General features: G+C 50.4%; 8 protein-coding genes across 8 annotated transcripts; 4 read left to right on the top strand and 4 right to left on the bottom strand.

Annotated features, from left to right (window-relative positions):
- Positions 1-41: 41 nt before the first annotated feature.
- Positions 42-942, bottom strand: F5J12DRAFT_456171 (uncharacterized protein). Its single transcript, XM_051739526.1, has 3 exons — positions 594-942; positions 316-531; positions 42-264 (listed from the first exon to the last, which is right to left on the bottom strand). The coding sequence occupies exons 1-3, from the start codon at positions 804-806 to the stop codon at positions 232-234; spliced, it is 462 nt and encodes a 153-aa protein (XP_051603279.1). The 5' UTR covers positions 807-942; the 3' UTR covers positions 42-231.
- A 1-nt stretch (position 943) lies between these two features.
- Positions 944-3022, top strand: F5J12DRAFT_456230 (uncharacterized protein). The gene is made up of 8 exons (XM_051739527.1): positions 944-1186; positions 1240-1378; positions 1448-1548; positions 1603-1684; positions 1748-1765; positions 1821-1859; positions 1914-2716; positions 2769-3022. The coding sequence occupies exons 1-8, from the start codon at positions 1080-1082 to the stop codon at positions 2977-2979; spliced, it is 1500 nt and encodes a 499-aa protein (XP_051603278.1). The 5' UTR covers positions 944-1079; the 3' UTR covers positions 2980-3022.
- A 257-nt stretch (positions 3023-3279) lies between these two features.
- Positions 3280-4809, top strand: F5J12DRAFT_904039 (proliferation-associated protein 1; the record flags this gene model as incomplete). Its single annotated transcript, XM_051748473.1, has 9 exons — positions 3280-3348; positions 3420-3579; positions 3634-3694; positions 3752-3919; positions 3945-4030; positions 4088-4248; positions 4300-4411; positions 4446-4515; positions 4581-4809. The coding sequence occupies 9 exons, from the start codon at positions 3280-3282 to the stop codon at positions 4807-4809; spliced, it is 1116 nt and encodes a 371-aa protein (XP_051603277.1).
- Positions 4810-7025: 2216 nt separating this feature from the next.
- On the bottom strand, positions 7026-7514 carry F5J12DRAFT_456077 (uncharacterized protein). The gene is made up of 2 exons (XM_051739525.1): positions 7198-7514; positions 7026-7145 (listed from the first exon to the last, which is right to left on the bottom strand). Exons 1-2 carry the CDS (start codon positions 7412-7414, stop codon positions 7111-7113), a joined length of 252 nt encoding a protein of 83 aa, XP_051603276.1. The 5' UTR covers positions 7415-7514; the 3' UTR covers positions 7026-7110.
- On the bottom strand, positions 7515-9976 carry F5J12DRAFT_456076 (uncharacterized protein). Its single transcript, XM_051739524.1, has 3 exons — positions 9453-9976; positions 9011-9402; positions 7515-8956 (listed from the first exon to the last, which is right to left on the bottom strand). Exons 1-3 carry the CDS (start codon positions 9720-9722, stop codon positions 7615-7617), a joined length of 2004 nt encoding a protein of 667 aa, XP_051603275.1. The 5' UTR covers positions 9723-9976; the 3' UTR covers positions 7515-7614.
- A 1300-nt stretch (positions 9977-11276) lies between these two features.
- F5J12DRAFT_811573 (uncharacterized protein) lies at positions 11277-11957 on the bottom strand. Its single transcript, XM_051744851.1, has 2 exons — positions 11787-11957; positions 11277-11664 (listed from the first exon to the last, which is right to left on the bottom strand). Exons 1-2 carry the CDS (start codon positions 11878-11880, stop codon positions 11486-11488), a joined length of 273 nt encoding a protein of 90 aa, XP_051603274.1. The 5' UTR covers positions 11881-11957; the 3' UTR covers positions 11277-11485.
- Positions 11958-11985: 28 nt separating this feature from the next.
- Positions 11986-13234, top strand: F5J12DRAFT_811570 (uncharacterized protein). The gene is made up of 8 exons (XM_051744850.1): positions 11986-12236; positions 12306-12325; positions 12391-12419; positions 12470-12545; positions 12596-12688; positions 12743-12866; positions 12926-13009; positions 13063-13234. The coding sequence occupies exons 1-8, from the start codon at positions 12032-12034 to the stop codon at positions 13089-13091; spliced, it is 660 nt and encodes a 219-aa protein (XP_051603273.1). The 5' UTR covers positions 11986-12031; the 3' UTR covers positions 13092-13234.
- A 36-nt stretch (positions 13235-13270) lies between these two features.
- On the top strand, positions 13271-15555 carry F5J12DRAFT_811561 (citrate synthase-like protein). Its single transcript, XM_051744849.1, has 11 exons — positions 13271-13427; positions 13495-13680; positions 13780-14015; positions 14097-14199; positions 14258-14326; positions 14379-14612; positions 14673-14732; positions 14793-14849; positions 14902-14982; positions 15040-15147; positions 15200-15555. Exons 1-11 carry the CDS (start codon positions 13351-13353, stop codon positions 15426-15428), a joined length of 1440 nt encoding a protein of 479 aa, XP_051603272.1. The 5' UTR covers positions 13271-13350; the 3' UTR covers positions 15429-15555.
- The last annotated feature ends 848 nt before the right edge of the window (positions 15556-16403 follow it).

The following is a 16403-nucleotide window of genomic DNA, read 5'->3' as shown; positions in this document are numbered from 1 at the left end:
GGTACTTACAATGATATAGGGTAATGGTTCTATAAATCAATTTGGGCATAATCAGACAAATACTAGATGAGACATGGTCCATGTGCTGATAAGATTTGTCTGCGAATGTCTAGGGTGGTCACGCTGCTCCACTGATATGAACCCGAACGGACCAATCTCCAAGTGAATTCCGTTCTCGCAGGTGGGAAACGAGTTACACGGACCACAAACGGCATCAAGGAAGAACCCGAATTATTCATCGCCGTCGGCAGCAATTTCCTTTGCCTTAATCACATCAATGCCTAAGCAGGGCCGTAGATATGGTTTGAGACATACCTTGTTCTCTTCCAGGCCCCCGAGTTCACGTATAAGACCTGAATACGGGTATTCCCGGGGTACTGTAGGTCTCCCCGGTGCAAGTGCATACTTGCACAGGAGTCCAAAAGCTATGAATCCCGAGGCGGCCACAGAGAACTGGAAGAGAGCTTTCCGGGGAGGCACATGTGGAATGTCAGGTCCCCACATTGAAAGAACCTCTTCGTATTCATGGACCTGGATAACCGAACGGTCAGACCCAATGGGTGTGAACGGTTAAGCAGCAGTATGCGATTCACCAAGTCACCAAAATTCCGTCTCTGCTGTTGGTCCCACCATCCTCGTGCTGGGAGACTCTGGTTGGATACCCATGGGAGCTCGGGGTAGCCTGCGAGCTGTGGATCACTCTCGTGTGGTTTTGAGGCGACGGTGGAGGCGGTCCTTGAGCAACGCAGAGACGCTGTTGCCTTGAGTGCGCCCCTGGAAAGACGCAGCGCTACAGCGGGGGTCATCGTCGTCGTGTGTTGCGTCTTGGAAAAGTGGGACCCCAGGAACAGGGTTGGGTTGATACGGTGAACTGTGAGGACCCCAAGGGCAGAGCAATTCACTAAAATTGAGGTGACGTGGGACGGAGACGTGTGCTAAATTTTCGATCTCTAGCGGCCCTGACCAAGCCCTGACGTGAAAGCCATGCGGGCTTCTGGGTCGAAGATGCGGCAAATGCAATTTTTGCTATAAAATTTTGACGTTAGTTTCATCCCCCTTCGCCTATTAGCCCAACCTTCATGACCACCAGCTCCTCTGGCACCGATGTCTCTACCAACAGTGTCTATAAACGTTCCCCCGGCCCAGTTATCGCGCCACTCAAGTACACGAATGATCTGTTCGACTTGTGCGTTCCTCGATAAGCTTGCCTCCGTCAACTTATCAGCTCACCCATCATAGCGATCATTGGGATCACATGTTCATGACGAACTGTTGCAAGAGTTTGACTTTGCACGACTTTGATGAACCTCCTTCCAGAGTCCTTGACCTTGGTTGTGGTCGCGGCCTCTGGGCCATCGCAGCCGCCAGGCAATGGCAGGTATGGCGTATGGCTCACCCTCGGGCCCGTAATCATTTAATTCCCTCTAATACTGTCATGTTCATACAGGGAAGTACCGTGGTGGGCTTCGACATCGCTGACGTGCAACCTCCGTTGAGCGTGCTGGAAGAGAAGACGTCCAGGAGACTTAAATGGGTCCATGGCAATATGTACCTCTTTCCAAGTATTCTTCGCAGATATCGACATTACTGACCCGCACGTAGTCTCGACGAATTGCCTTTTGACGACTGCCAATTTGACTTCGTAAGGATGGTCCGCGTGGGTCTCCACATTCCTGTGTATGAGGTAAGCTTTCGACATCACCGTCTATTCACGTAGTCACTGAGAAGCAAACGTCGTGATCGACAGTGGGCGCACGTTTTACAAGTAAGTAGCTGCCATCGCTTGATGATGTCGTAATCATTTTCTTGGTGGCTGGCAGGAGATATCACGAGTTCTCAAAGTCCATGGTGTCTTCGAGGTGCAGAATACATCCCCATCTGTATCGATTTAGTCTGATCTTGTGTGCATCTAGATTATTGAAGAGGACCCTATCTTCCCATGTCAGACATTTCAAGGGCTCGACGGTTACCCCACCAACGTCCGATCGTCCAGTAACAGCTCTCCGCGAAGCTCGAATACCGCAGTCGCCAGTATGGGATCCAGCATGTATCTGAAGTCGGACCCTTCGCCCGGCGCAATCGGCCCGAGAAGCAGCAGCGCGGACGCATTTTCAACGATAGGATCACCACTCTCGGCATTTGAGACGGAAATGACGCAGTCAAGACCTAATCCGCGTAATCATCCGAGACTGAAGCGAGCTTGGGAAGAACTGTTGGACGATCGCCATCTTGCGCCAAATCTAACCTCTATACTGCCATCTAAGCTCAAGGTGTGGTTTGGGGATATACGATCACACCCTCCTCTCCAGATAGCCCTTCCCCCTAGTTCTACCCAGAGAAGAGGGTCGACTCCAATCACCTGCGGGTTACCGTCCCTCATTGATCCTGATGCTGTTTTCGAGCTCAGTCCAATCGAGGGCAAGTCTAGTTTGACAGATTTGGACGATGACTGCAATTCCGTAACCACCAAGAAATCTTCTCAGCGGGGAGTCTCATCATGGGCGTCAATGCATCTGGCCCGTACTGTACGCACGATTGCTGGCTGCAAAGAGTCTATTTGGGAGGCGTACGAAAAATTGTACGGACAAGATCCTTCACTACCCTACACGGTAAGGTCGGCGCAGGAGAAGTATCTCAAAAGAAACTTTAATGAAGCGCAATCACCGGCAAGTCCTCTCCGAGATTACTTTGAGAGTGACTGGATTAATTGGCAAAAGTAAGCGGTTTTTGCGCTGCCTGTTGGTTGTCGCTGACAAGTATGCGTGCAGTGACATGACAGACCGCGCTCGCCTGCGAGATAGTATACGAGCTGAATTGTCTTGGAGCGAACCCCGTGGAGGGTTACCCGAGTGGCGTATCTGGCGCAACTCCTTATCTTCACAAGACGTGGAGACAAAACCAGAAGAAAAACTAGAGCTATGCAGGAACCTGCGTGGTTTTGTTTGTTTCAATATACCCGAGATCGCCAACGCAAAATGATTGGAAACTTGATACCTTGGGCCACAATAAGAGGCCTCTCTGCATGGATTTGTGTACGCTGCTACGGGACGTTTAGATGTGGCATCTAAATCTTGGACATGATACGACCGGCATATTCAAGCTGCAATTTGTACAGTATTAGTCTTGCAACTACATTTATGATCGTGTGATGAGCAGCGCACATGAATTACTAAATACGGTGCACTGATCACTGGTCGACTGGTGGTATTAGTAGCCCTCAACGCAGAGCTACCCTTCCACCCGTTTATCTTTTCACTCGCGCTCCTTGCTACCGAAGCCATGGATGAAGCTCAAAAACCAGCGGAAAAGCCACGGCTGATCTCAGAGGCCGATATAACGAAATACAAAGTATGATCATTCCTTGGTATCGCCAATCAGACCAAACTCATAAGGACTGATATCGCATCTCGTATTGTTAGACGGCCGGAGACATCGTCAACGATGTTATGAGGAAGCTTGTTTCCATCACTGTTGAGGGTGCCAAGATAATCGATCTTTGTATTGAGGGAGACAGGCTCATCGAAGAAGGCACTGGCGGTGTGTACAATAAAATCGTTAAGGGTGCCAAAGTCAGCAAAGGTACTCTTCTTTAATCTATCGTCGATCGTCCGTTCACGGCGGTAAATGTCCAAGGAATCGCATTCCCGACGAGTGTTTCTATCAACAACACTGTCGCCCACTTTTCCCCCCTTGTGTACGTCGGGAGCCTTGACTTAGTTCCTTTGATCCTTCTCACCTATTCGTGGTACAGTTCAGATCCCCTTGCTTCGCAAGCCTTGGTAAAGGGTGACGTTGTAAAACTACATCTTGGGGCGCACATCGACGGCTTCGCGGCCATAAGTGCGGAAACGATCGTCGTAGGCGCGACCGAACAAGATCCTGTTACCGGGAGGCGTGCAGATGTACTACAAGCTGCGTGGTACGGCAGCAGAGTTGGCTATGAGGCTTGTTAAAGCAGGGAATAAGAACTGGGCTGTTACTGACGCGGTCTCGAAGGCAGCCTCCGCGTTCAACTGCAAACCTGTTGAGGGTGAGCTTTGGCTAGCGTTGAGGAAATTTTGCTAGCAGCTAACACCGGCCTCGACAGGGATGCTGTCGTGTCAACAGACTCAAAATGTCATAGACGGAAAAAAGCGCATCATACTGAACCCTTCGGAAGCCCAAAGACGAGACATGGAAACAACAACTTTCAGTGAAGATGAAGTATATGGAATAGATATCCTTGTATCATCAGGAGAAGATGGAAAGGTTGGTACAGTTATGGAATGAGACTTTCCATCCTGACGGCAGATGCACTAGGCCCGCGTTGAGGATTCCAAAACCAGCATTTACCAGAAGGAGGGTTCTGTCACATATCAATTGAAGATGAAAAACTCCCGTATGGTATTCTCCGAAATGCAGAAGAAGGCTGGTGCCTTTCCCCATCAATATTCGCGGCATGGAAGATGAAAAACGAGCGCGCCTTGGTCTTCAAGAAGCCGTTACCCATGGATTGGTAAAGCCATACGAGGTCGTGTAAGTCTCTTCAAATCACACAATCAACAAAATCTTAATATGATGTCTGACGGCTCTATCCATAGTTACACCCCCTCTAATACATTCGTCGCTGCATTCCATTTCACAATTGCTCTACCTCCCGCTGGCCCTCTTTTGATCACACATCCGCCAGTGTGGTACAAACCGGAGTTGGTGAAGACAGATAAGGTGCTAGAAGATGAGGAATTGAAGGCCCTCCTCACGAAACCACTAAGGGAGACGAAGAAGAAAAAGAAGTCAAAGGAAGCGGAGGGTGCAGATGAAGCCAAGTAGGGGGGACTGGACTTCCATGTTGTTTTACGGGTTAACAAGCATAGCACAATAAGCAAGACAAATCCTTACCTTGTAGCTCTATTTTACGATGTTTGAGGGGGCTTAGTAGTACTAGCAGCCTCTTCCCCAAACTCGCCAATTGTCCTGCGCGACTAAATCAACATTCTCCAGAAAACCGTTCACTACCAGACGTGCTAGTCGCACTGTCAGCGTATCGAAGTTACTATTTGCAGATCAGACCAGCCGAACAGCGTTTCGTGGGGGGCCCAGTTACATACGCGACCAGCTGATTATCTTCCACTGTTAGTGTTCGCTTGACGGCGCTCTTTTGCAGCTCAGCATCCACTTCGATGACCTGCTTTGCAATCGTCGCGTGCTCGTTGTTTGCAAACGGGATACGAACGGACCTGGTTTCTGACTTTCAGAAACGGACAAGGAGCTAACAGAAGCTGTTGCAAAGAACTTACACACTGTGCCAAAGGATCTCGGACATGATGGTCACAAAGCAGCCTGCAATCACAATCATGAGGTGTTTTCGATATCCGTCAACGCTTCCATTGGCCATATCAGTCCATTATCAAGTGGGTAGCGGTCAAGAAAAACTGTCGTGGAAGATGCTTCCTCCATTCAAGACGATGATCATATCGATGATGGTCCGATCTTACACTACCATCTCCCCACAGTGCGTCCCCCAGTGTGCGAAGCTGGAATACCCCTATTTTCTCGCCATCCTCGGCATTCCGCGTTGTAGCAATCGCACACTGGTCAACAAACCCTGAATTCTCCCACCACTCGAAACTTTATGACCGTTCTAACTTCTTTGCGAAAGGAGCTATATCCATAGAAACCACAAATATGGATTTACTGGGACTGCTGTTCCCGCGTAGGTGTCCACATGCAGACTCCTTGTTACCAGGGAGAAGCTTCCGTGGTGACATGACAAGGGTCCGGGCGAACTGTTGACCCAGTAATGAGAAGACGGTTTGGTCAGGGTACTAAGATTCACCGCGATCTGTACCCGGGACCTTGGCCATTTCCCTTTCATTTAGAGTCTTCCCGAGAACGTTTGTATGTACCTTCTCCTATACCTCGGGACCGATAATAGCTTTGACTAATGTCACTGTTAGGTACCAGCCAAACGAACGAAATGGTGCAGTGGGCTTGTAGGTCACTCCACCTGCAATCATGCGTTCCTAGATGATGGCTACTGCTGACCGGCGTCACAAATCGTCTTGGTCAACCTCCTTCTGCTTCTTACCTACAATATTCTCACCTCAGCCGAGCGGGCCGTGGAACATTATTGAAGATTAACTATCACTCTGCGGCGGATCTGGAGGTCAAACGGATCTTTCCATAACACTCGTGTAGCTGTTCCAATCACGATTTACGACGTCGGTAAGGTTGACAGTGGGGAAACATATCATGAAGGCGCTGTCACCTAAAAGCATAGGTGATTGATAAGGATCATCGGTCGTCAAGCTTCAAGGGTGATGGGTTGCAACGTACACAGTACCTCGTTACCGGCAGGTCAGGTGAGCACTTAACTCTGACATGCATTCGACTCATCAGTCACAGGTGGTGATCTGTGGTGATGCCGCCTGTCGTAGTTGTCTTTGAAGACAGACATTGGCTTAAAGAGAAGACACAGGGTAAGTAAATATTGCCATTGAATATCCGTCCAGGGCCAGTATCAGGTGAGTGGTGCTTAGTTGACAAGGGCTCGAGATGGTGTCCACAACCAGCATTCTCTTCATGTACAAGGCTGATGTACAAATACTACCAGGGTTACAACTAAGAGCTATGAGTGGAGGTAAGATGAAGGTACCCTTCCCTTTTCAACGGTCAACGCGCACATGAGAAGGGTAGGTATTGGGATACGAGGGGGTTGTGCATGAAGAAGGGAATGAGACGGATGCCGGTAGGTAGGAAATGCGAACGAAGGTGATGGCACAAGCGGTGTATAAAGGAGTGAGTACAGCCAGTGAGTGCACGGCAAGGAAGTTACAATTTTCGGTTATTGCGAACAAATCAAATGAGTGTAATGTGACTTCGGGATTCGAGTACGGAACAATGAATGGACTATTGCTGCATATGATTGAAGTCTGCAGCGAGTCAATGCGAGAAAGCGGCATATATCAAACGAAAAAAAGGAGTGTGATGGTTTGACAGTGTCAGGAAAATCCGATGCCGGAAGAATGAGTGTGCGAATGGTGCGATAAGGAGAGTTGCGTGCTGTAGTGATGTGGAATGGTTTTCGAAAGCCAGGCAATATGAGTGCGTGCGTGGTACGCGCAAAATAAGTCAAGCAAAGAGTATAGCATGACAGAAAAACCGTTCTACAGAACACAAGGTCAGCAGGGGAATAACGGACCAAAGTAAACTACTTACCTGTCGTTAGGAGGAGGGGTTCAATGGCAGCAATCATGATGACTGGTGAGGCAGAAAACAGTAGCAAATCGAGAAAAATTGCATACGAAATTTCCGGGCAAGTCTGAATAATGTTGCTTTCAACGAAAGGAGCAGTCAAGAAGCGGACAAAAGAAAGAAGAAAAGAAGAGCGAAGGAAAGAACATACCCCAAAAAAGGTGATCACGAATAGGAGCATAGAATGAAGAACAAATTTTTCGAAACGAAAACAAGAACGTCGGAGTGAAGACGTGAAACGAAGAAAAACCGACCATACAATATGCTCAGAGAAGAGAGAGCGCAATAAAAATTTAGGAGATCAAAGAAGCAAACAAGGTTTAAATTTTGCAAGATGGATAAGAGAGCCTGCTCTTCCTGGTGCACGCTCGCAGATAACGCTCACCCAAGCTGGAAAGCACTACCAAGCATCATATTTCCACTGGTTTCCTTCCGCATGTCCTCCCTAGGACTGGGCTGGATATTGCCAAACTCAATCCTACGAGCAGCACGTTTGAGTGTGCGGGGACGTGAGCACGCGGGGGACAGTGAGGGTGTAGACGTGAGTGCCGGTGTCACAGGAGGAGCGGTGGAAGGAGACGTGGGCGGGGAAATAGCTCTGGGTGAAGATAGTGGAATGCGTGCAGGAGACTCAGGCGTTTTCTGAGGGTGAGGAAGTTCAGGACCAAACATCGACGGGTTACGGGCAAGGTTTCTGCGTGCAGGTTTCTTCTGGCTGGGCGATTGGATGTGAGTGTGCGCGTCAACTTTGGGGGTCTTGTGCTTTCCTTGCGACGCAGAAGAGACAGATGTAGGTGCCGTATCCGTGCTCCCAGTGGACAAATCATTGTCTGTGGACATACGAGACGAATCGGAAGTCCAAGTCTCAGAATTGCGGCTAAGCTCATTTCCGGCCGTAGATAGGGGTTTAGGACGGCGCGTCGCATAGTAAGGGGAGACGAAAAGCGGCTGCGTAGGAAGTGGAGAAGCAAGTAAAGCAGTCCATGAAGGCTCACGTGTCCGCGGCTTTTTTGCGGTCTTCAGGCGTTCCTGATATTCTTCATCGGAAGACAGCGAAAGCTGGGGCTTGTGCCCCTTGCGGGCCTTCCTCACGTTGGCGGGAGAGATCGTACCACTGGGGGTCGACTTCTGTTCGGTCACAACTCGCGACTCAGGGAGTGGAGTCCGCGGGGTCGTGGGGCCATCGACGGTGGGGCGGGTCAGATGCACTTCCTTGGTAACATCACTGACTCTTAGCTTCTTGGTGCTGCTCATCTTTGTTGACATCTTGGGTTTGGATGGAGTCGCGAGGACAACGGGAGCGGGTGATTGGTCCTTACCCCCGCCGTACGCCGTTGCGCATTCGAACTTAGGAGAACCTTTGGTACCTGCTGCGGCTTTTCCATTGAGATTGAAAGCCGGGTCCATTACTACACCTTTTGCAGAGTCCTCGTGCGCGTCGCTAATACTTGCAAGCGTAGCAGTCGACGCACGTCTAAGCGACGAAGGACGAAGAGGCGCGCAGTGTGACATGGGGGACCCGAACGACGAAGTAGAAGCTGACGTCGCAGAAGCAGTGGACTTGCGAAGGCAAAATATATTATTTGAATTGAGGGTCGAGGAGCTAGGGGTGGATGGTGAAAAACTGCGAGCGTTAGCATGCTCGGACCGGTGGCGAAGATGGGCGGGTCGATGATACGGATGGTGTAATGTCCGGTCATGCCATTGGAAGCGGCTTGAGAGGCTATATGCGACGTTGATAAGTGGTGTTCGTAAGATCACGGAACAAATACGATACCGTGTAATGCTTTCGTGCTTGTCCAAACCAAGCGGACTCATGAAGTCCATACTGGACTGTCTGTAAAGTGGTCGGCGAACTCCTAGAGGCGTATTCGTTCGCTGTTGAAGCACTTCTGAGGGATCCGGAGTGCGCGAGCGTTTCTCGCTCTTGCTGGCACTAGAACTACGGGTTGTATTGTCGACCTGTTCATGTAGATTGGCATAACGTTCTTCCCGCGCCTTGACGCGCGCCAACTCGAGGAGTTTGATGCGGGTTGCACGAACAGTATGCGGCCAGTCATTGGGACCTTTGGCTGCGGAGATACCACGTGCGATCTTGTCAAGGAGGTTAGAAGGCGGGACTGGACCGTTGAAGGGCGTGATGAGATGTGCAGGAAGTGCATCGAGGGTCTACAGCGACAATACAGCATATATTCACATAAAAGCACGGAAACGCGTACCCTGGAGAGTAAACGGACCTCCTCGTCCTTCCATACTGCAGCGGGATCCTCTAGGTCATAGTTAGAACTGTTCCATGAATCGGTGCTGTTTCTGTGCGCGGAGGGGGGCGAGATGAATATGTGAGAAGCGACGGGGCTGCGCTGAGGCGTGTGCGGCAGGGAAGACAGGCCTGAAACACGGTGCCCAGTAGGAGTCGAAGGAGAGGCGTGGTTCGCCGGGATCTGAGGGCGGGGAACAAGGAGAGCGAGCGGCGAGATTGAGGCAGGCATGAGAGCCAATACGATACGGTACGGTACGAGAGTGTGAACGAGCGGACTGCTGCAGAATACGAACCCAAGAAGTGAAAATGTCCTGTGTTTATCGAAAAGTCAGCGAGCTGAAGGCTGTCGTCGTCGTCGTCGTCGTCACAGACGATGATGACCGCGTGAAGCTGGTAAGTAACTCGACAGGGAGAAAAGTGCGGACAGCTCGCGTTTCGCGCCAAAGGAACAATGGCGCTCCGTGGTGCTTAGGTAATATGATACTTCCAAACTCCGACCTGCGCCGACGCACTCCCATGCCTGAATTTTCAAGCTCCGCGGGCACAAAGTGCTCATTTCACCGCCGCAAACACGTAATGCCATCATACACGTGGTCTGCCTCGTGTCAATCACATCTTCGTTGAAATCACACGCTCTCATGTTCCTGTGGAATTTCTTTGGCGGGGTGCATGGCCGTCGTGTCAGGAAGGAGCCACTTGTTGGCTGCACTTGCGTATTTATTTGTAGCAAATCTTTCCCAGCTGGTTAATATCGTCCCAAACACGAGGTTGTGTGATCAATATTTGAAATAAGTCGTGGTAACAAACGGTACGTCGGTACGATAGACATTAACGAAGACAGTGAAAAAACGGGCGAGGGACAAGTCGGACAGGCGTCAATCCTAATCGTACATGGCTCCATGATTCACCGAGCAGTGATTAGCACCAGCGATCTAGAAATACAAGGATTGCGCGACGTAATCGCGATATGTATAGGGGTCTAGCTGCCAAGCTGAGATGAGAAACTCATCTCCAAGGCATCCAGAAGATTAATTTGACAAACCTAGATAGCTATAGACGGTTCCACCAACTTGGGTCCATGTTACAAGGATGTCGTATGATAATACAGTGCCGGGAACGAAGTCCCCTCTATGTTGAGCTATGTCTTGTCTTTGGACGGGGCAGATACTCTCCCTTTAAACGCCATCCAACAGCGGTGTCATTACTCGTTGCGACGATGAAGAGCGACAGAAACGTACCCCGCAGTTTACGAAAGATGACTTGGGCGATCATAAAGCATAAGGCATGATGAGAATGGCATAGGAAGGCATTAGTTCGCTGTAGATTCTATTCTTGGGCCGCCTGAAAAACGCCTTGGGAGCCCAGGTTTTATACGCCCTGCCAAAGATCCCTTGCGGTGTTTCTGTGGCTGTCCCACGTGTTCATAAGTACATATCTCCACCCCAAAACGTGATGCGCTGATGGTCCTCTTTCGGTTATGGCCAGGTCAAGAAGGGGCTAGGTGGGACTGGATTGCTGATAGCATGAACGGCCCGGTGAATCTTCTGTGCAAAGGTGCTTTGGAAGATACACTCGATCGCATGGTCCTTGACGCATACGTTGCGTCTGGTGAGATGGCTTGCGTGCAATGTGGAGTGCCGATGGTGTTATCGTGACCGGCATCTCCTGCACGAAAAGCGCGTAGTCGAGAAACACGCCGGGAACACGAACTCCTTTCAAAAATTCCATCTCACATTCTTCCACTTTGATGCGCGGCAGCGGAGAGGATCTAACCCACACCTGGTCCAACAACAAACCTCCAAGCTCATATCACACAATGTTCGATGAGTTCCCAAAAGAATGGAGCCGATCGTGTTGGCAAACCACTACCCAAATACATAGGGTATATCTGACAACGCCCTATCAATGTTAACAGCGTTCAATGGAAGCATCTTACACACCTAACTAATGACATTCTCGAGAATGATGCAGATGTCTCGATTATTGGCTCCGTTATGCCGGAAGAACCCCTGTTGCAACTGCCTCTTCCCGTGCTTCAAGCCTGCGTTCTCTCCGCTCTGCAATTTCTGCACGTTTCATGGCGAGATACTCTCCGCTACGCGTTTCGAACACATGGGCCCAGTAGCCCGCATAACCGAATGCGGCCATTGCGACGAAATGTCCGCCGAGGTCTAAATGGGTTGACGCGGTATCATTAGGGCACGATGGTCACCAGACGAATACAAATGACAAGGGTTATGGGCATAGGGAACGTGCGGTCGGAAGGAGGTGGAGCAAGTGGAAAAGGACGTACTGTCCATTAGGTTGCGTTTCTGTATGGCAAGCTGCCCAAACCTCGAGGCGAGCCCAAAGAAAGAAAATCCAGCAATCGTAGTGAGGAGTGCCATCCTGTGTTGCTCGTTTTCTTCCTTTTCACTGTGTGGACGGTATCGGTGGTGGTTTGTGACCAAAGAGGAAAGAGAGGACAACATGTACAAATAGACCCCTTACACCTCAACTCGATATATTCTGAGATTTCTGTAGGTGACTGCACAAACAATGTCAGAGGCTATCTCAACAACTGATCCAGCCGATGCTAATTCGTTCATATCCACTGTGGCACAAACTGGAACTGCATTAATAGATGGAATGTCGCAACAGCTTGGTACTTTGAATATCTCGTCTGTCGAATCCAAGATCAATACTGGCCGCTCAAAGAAGGACGCAGGCGACGCTGCATTCAAGAGCGGTGATGTCAAGAGTGGTGAGTATCCTCTCTTCGTCCAGTGGCATCTTAAGTGGGTACACTGATCCTTGGTCACGGTGGGCACAGCACTCCGCTCCTATCACGAGGTGTGCCTTATTCAATGCCTTGCTGGCTGCTCTGCCTACTGACACGGGCAACTGATGCCGGTCAGGCAATCATGTACCTTGTTGGAGTAGACAGGTAAGTCATCGCGTAGAGCTTTCCACTCCTATCCAACGTATACACCACAGAAATGCAATGAATGCGCTTGGTATGGGTTCACCAGCCGCAACACCCGACGAATCCAAACAAGAAGAGAAGACCGAGGTACCCCGCTGTTCACTTTGTGGCGTGGCTAGCGTGAAACCTCGTCCTAGGTCGACGTCATGCTCGAGAAGATATATGCCAACATGTCTGCCTGTCACATCAAGCAAGAAAACTGGAAGCGCGCAATAGAGACGGCGGACAAGGTATTCCGCCTTAGTGGAGGCATTTGTCACTTGAAAATCACTCTCCCGTGACAGGCACTCGCCAAGAATCCGAAGAACACCAAGGCATTGTTCCGCAAAGGCAAAGCTCTGGGTGAAAGTGGTTACTTTGAAAAGGCAGAAACCGCTCTGACGGAGGTAAAGAAAATATCTCCCGCAGGTAAGGACGCTTGTCATCACAAGGCTGCGTTCCTCTGACTTGTCGTACGTCGCGATCAGAGGAAACAATAGTGGACGCTGAGCTGACACGGCTGCGCGCTATTGATAATGAAAGGCAGAAGGTCGCTGATAAGAAGATGCGAGGTAACTTGCTTGTCGCTCGTGGTGCGGCATCCCCCATTGACCGTTCCCCGCAGGCTGGCTGTCACGAGACAAGAAGGCTTAGGCTGGTCAAAGCGGCGTGGATAGAATTAAGCACTCATACATCACAGTCATTGTAATGGCAGGGCCCTCTCGAGTTGTAATGTACATGTAGGGAATCCTTGGTGAAGATGGTATTTGGAGTGGTGTTTGCACGTGATATCGTGGACCCATATGTTGGGCCTTCCGGGTATCAGGACTTGCGCCACTCGCACCGCACCTCGCCTGGATATAAAGGAGTGTGGTTGGAGCTCCAGCTGGCAACCTGCCAACCTGTAAACGGGATGGGTCAGGAAACTCCGAAGGTTAAGCAAACCCGCAACAACTCCTTGGCCGTCATTGACAATAGGACAGGAAAACAGTACAGCTGTTCCGTAAGAATCTCAATAGTTCTCCTGGCCCTTCCGTACGCTCATTTCTGTGTACAGGATCACCCATAATTCTATCCCAGCCACATTCTTTAAATCCATACGTGCGCCCGCAGGATCAGACGGCCGTCCTGAGGATGAGACAGAACGCGGGTTGCGCGTAGCCGATCGCGGGTTCTTGAATACGGCCGTTATTGAAAGTGCCATAACATACATCGATGGCGAGAGAGGCATTTTGCGGTACAGGTACGTCTGCCAGCTAGCGTATCGGTCAGTCGCATTCCAGTGTTCACCGTTGCCCTCCGTCGCTCGCTCGCACACAAAAGAGGCTACCCGATCGAGCAGGCTGGCTGAAAACTCGACTTTCCTAGAGTGCGCTTACTTGCTCATCTATGGCGCCCTCCCTACCCGCAGTCAGCTTTCCCACTTTGAACGCGAGGTGCTCCTGCACGGAATCATGCACGCTGACGCGACCAAGTTCTTCGGCTCCTTCAGGTATGACGCGCATCCAATGGCCATGTTGACCAGTGCATTTGGGTACTTGGGAAGCTACTATGAGGAAGCGAATCCATCGCTGCAAGGTATGTGTCTGCATTCATGGTATACTGGGGACGGGTGGAGAGAGGGATTCCGGAGGAGTCTGAAGCACGCGTCATTTGCAGGTCAGACTCTTTTTACGAAGTGTGCGAAAGGAGACCCGGAGGCGCTCCAGAACATGGACAAGCAAATATACAGGCTTATTGGCAAAGCGACCACTCTAGCAGCGTAAGCTCACTTGGACTCTCAATTCCCTTCGGCGCACGATTTAACTTGTGCGTTCTAGAATGGCATACCGTGTAAGACAAGGCAGGGAGTTTGTCGTTCCCCCGACGGGGATGAGCTATACAGAATCGTAGGTTGATGTATCTGTATTATCCCCACACAACAAAGCTCACGATATATAGCTTCCTCTACCAACTAGATCACTTGTCGCCCACTGACTCGTTCTCTGCTTCAGTGTCTGCATCGTCCTCTCCATCACCGTATAAGCCGCATCCAGTCCTAGCACACGCACTAGACGTACTTTTTATCCTGCACGCTGACCACGAGATGAATGCATCGAGTACAACCGTGCTGCAGACCGGTTCGTCCCTTCCGGACCCGTACAGCGCCGTTGCAGCCGGATGTGCTTCCTTGTAGTATGTGTGGCCCTTTTCTGTATCAGTGTTGTCGTGAACTAATCACACACGGCTGGACAGTGGACCTCTGCATGGGGGTGCTAATGAAGCTGTCATTCGAATGTTGGTTGCGATTGGAAGGTAAAACATTCTCCGTCCCTTCTCATTGGCGAACTTAACGTTGGCTTGTGCATTGGATAGTCCGGATAATGTCCCCGCATTTCTTGCAGCTGTCAAGCGCCGCGAGAAAGGTCTTGAGTGGGTTCGGTCATCGGGTATACAAGACAGTGAGATGAGTTCTTGGGCTCAGTGGGCAGCTGACCAATATTCGTAACCAGTCAGATCCAAGATCGTTCATTATTCGCAAAATTGCCAATGATGTGTTTGCAGTGTGAGTGATATCTGTATGCGCACTTACCTTGCTGCATGGTCTTGACCAATCCCGAAGTACGGGTCCCGACCCCCTTCTCGACACGGCGATGGCCCTCCATGGTGCAGCCCTGAAGGATGACTATTTTGTCTCACGGAAGCTGGCCCCTAACGTGGACTTCTGGAGGCACGTACCCTGCAATGTTCCCCAATACACTTACCTGACGGGCTGACTTTAGTGGGCTGATTTATCGTGCAATGGGTAATATTTGGATATTATTTGCGTGTGCGGCACTACCTTCTGAGCACGATATTTTCGCAGGATTCCCCATGGATTTCTTCCCAGTTCTGTTTGTGGTTCCACGGGTTGTTGGATGGGTTGCACACTGGCGACAGGTGTGTATTGTAGTTATATACCAGAACATACCGCTGAGTGTCGTGTCTGCGACAGATGATGCTATCCCCTGAGGGTGTCAAGATATGGCGACCCCGGCAGATTTACGTTGGTCCCTCTGAACGTTCTTATGTATCTTTCGACGAACGTGAGGCCGTGCAAGGGCCAGGCAAGGAACCTAGCGCCGTAGTTCACTCTGGGTGAGTGTGCATCTAGTTTTCCCTTCCCCCTATGCCCTGGGTCTGGCTAACAGTGCGGTTGATGTTGCAGGATGGCGAAGAGAAGGAGGTTAGCCGAGATTGGAAGTTTGGCCACAGGAGTGAAGAGCAAGTTGTGAAACTGTCGTGTTGCGGGCGCAGGAGAATATGGAGAGTTATATACCGATACTGATGTACGCATACCTATCGGGCTGGGGTTTAAAGTCCTGCCCATTGTGTGGCCCAGGAATGACTGCGATCTATGTATGTGACCTGATACAGTACGTAGGCTCGAGTTGGAGGAAATGAAATTCATGCGTTGTGGGCGTGGATGTGACAGACGTGCTTCCATCCATCGAAATGAATCCAGTACAATCACACCGAAGTGCAGAAGATTGAATTGACTCCGAAGAGAGCCGCAGGGCTTCGAGGTGGATATTCAATGCTGCAGACAATTGTAATACCAGGGAAACAGGAAATGAAGTGCCCACAAGGAATGCCCAAGGATAATACTGCACGTTCGGTGACGTCAGGCTTTGAGAAGTTCAAACCTGACATCCACGTGTCCCACGTAAATGCATCGTGCGGCAGTGTGCATACAACAAACAGCTGAGAAACCCACACATTCTCTCTAATACTACGACGTCACCAGGTCAGAGGGTAGCTGCGTACCGCCGACGCCGGCCTTGCTCCTTTCCCCCTTTCCCAATGATCACGGTATCACTTACCTTGCCTGTGATGACATCGGGAACAGCGGTGACTACGATAAGAAGTGGACGGGACGTGGACTTCGTTTGCAGCGCACTGCAAGCATGTCAATTCTATTCGAGCGGAAATCAGAGTATAAAATAA

The sequence above is a fragment of the Pisolithus orientalis genome, assembly GCF_024613125.1.
Source record: "Pisolithus orientalis strain OTSU chromosome Unknown F5J12scaffold_5, whole genome shotgun sequence".
NCBI classification, from domain to species: Eukaryota; Fungi; Basidiomycota; class Agaricomycetes; order Boletales; family Pisolithaceae; genus Pisolithus; species Pisolithus orientalis.
The sequence above is the reverse complement of the archived record's forward strand: the minus strand, read 5'-3'. Positions and strand labels throughout refer to the sequence as shown.

Coding starts and splice junctions, on each gene's coding strand:
- F5J12DRAFT_456076 (XM_051739524.1), bottom strand. CDS start 9,722: ATGCCTGCCTCAATCTCGCCGCTCGCTCTCCTTGTTCCCCGCCCTCAG. Junction 9,403..9,452: donor AGGTCCGTTTACTCTCCAGG/GTACGCGTTTCC, acceptor TTGTCGCTGTAG/ACCCTCGATGCACTTCCTGC. Junction 8,957..9,010: donor AAGCACGAAAGCATTACACG/GTATCGTATTTG, acceptor CGTCGCATATAG/CCTCTCAAGCCGCTTCCAAT.
- F5J12DRAFT_811561 (XM_051744849.1), top strand. CDS start 13,351: ATGGGTCAGGAAACTCCGAAGGTTAAGCAAACCCGCAACAACTCCTTG. Junction 13,428..13,494: donor GACAATAGGACAGGAAAACA/GTACAGCTGTTC, acceptor TTCTGTGTACAG/GATCACCCATAATTCTATCC. Junction 14,733..14,792: donor ATGTTGGTTGCGATTGGAAG/GTAAAACATTCT, acceptor TGCATTGGATAG/TCCGGATAATGTCCCCGCAT.
- F5J12DRAFT_811573 (XM_051744851.1), bottom strand. CDS start 11,880: ATGGCACTCCTCACTACGATTGCTGGATTTTCTTTCTTTGGGCTCGCC. Junction 11,665..11,786: donor GAAACGCAACCTAATGGACA/GTACGTCCTTTT, acceptor CAACCCATTTAG/ACCTCGGCGGACATTTCGTC.
- F5J12DRAFT_811570 (XM_051744850.1), top strand. CDS start 12,032: ATGTCAGAGGCTATCTCAACAACTGATCCAGCCGATGCTAATTCGTTC. Junction 12,237..12,305: donor GAGCGGTGATGTCAAGAGTG/GTGAGTATCCTC, acceptor CGGTGGGCACAG/CACTCCGCTCCTATCACGAG. Junction 13,010..13,062: donor CGCTGATAAGAAGATGCGAG/GTAACTTGCTTG, acceptor CGTTCCCCGCAG/GCTGGCTGTCACGAGACAAG.
- F5J12DRAFT_456230 (XM_051739527.1), top strand. CDS start 1,080: ATGACCACCAGCTCCTCTGGCACCGATGTCTCTACCAACAGTGTCTAT. Junction 1,187..1,239: donor ACGAATGATCTGTTCGACTT/GTGCGTTCCTCG, acceptor CACCCATCATAG/CGATCATTGGGATCACATGT. Junction 1,860..1,913: donor AAGTCCATGGTGTCTTCGAG/GTGCAGAATACA, acceptor GTGTGCATCTAG/ATTATTGAAGAGGACCCTAT.
- F5J12DRAFT_456171 (XM_051739526.1), bottom strand. CDS start 806: ATGACCCCCGCTGTAGCGCTGCGTCTTTCCAGGGGCGCACTCAAGGCA. Junction 532..593: donor GACGGAATTTTGGTGACTTG/GTGAATCGCATA, acceptor TCGGTTATCCAG/GTCCATGAATACGAAGAGGT. Junction 265..315: donor GGGGCCTGGAAGAGAACAAG/GTATGTCTCAAA, acceptor GATGTGATTAAG/GCAAAGGAAATTGCTGCCGA.
- F5J12DRAFT_456077 (XM_051739525.1), bottom strand. CDS start 7,414: ATGCTCCTATTCGTGATCACCTTTTTTGGGGTATGTTCTTTCCTTCGC. Junction 7,146..7,197: donor ACCCCTCCTCCTAACGACAG/GTAAGTAGTTTA, acceptor TGTGTTCTGTAG/AACGGTTTTTCTGTCATGCT.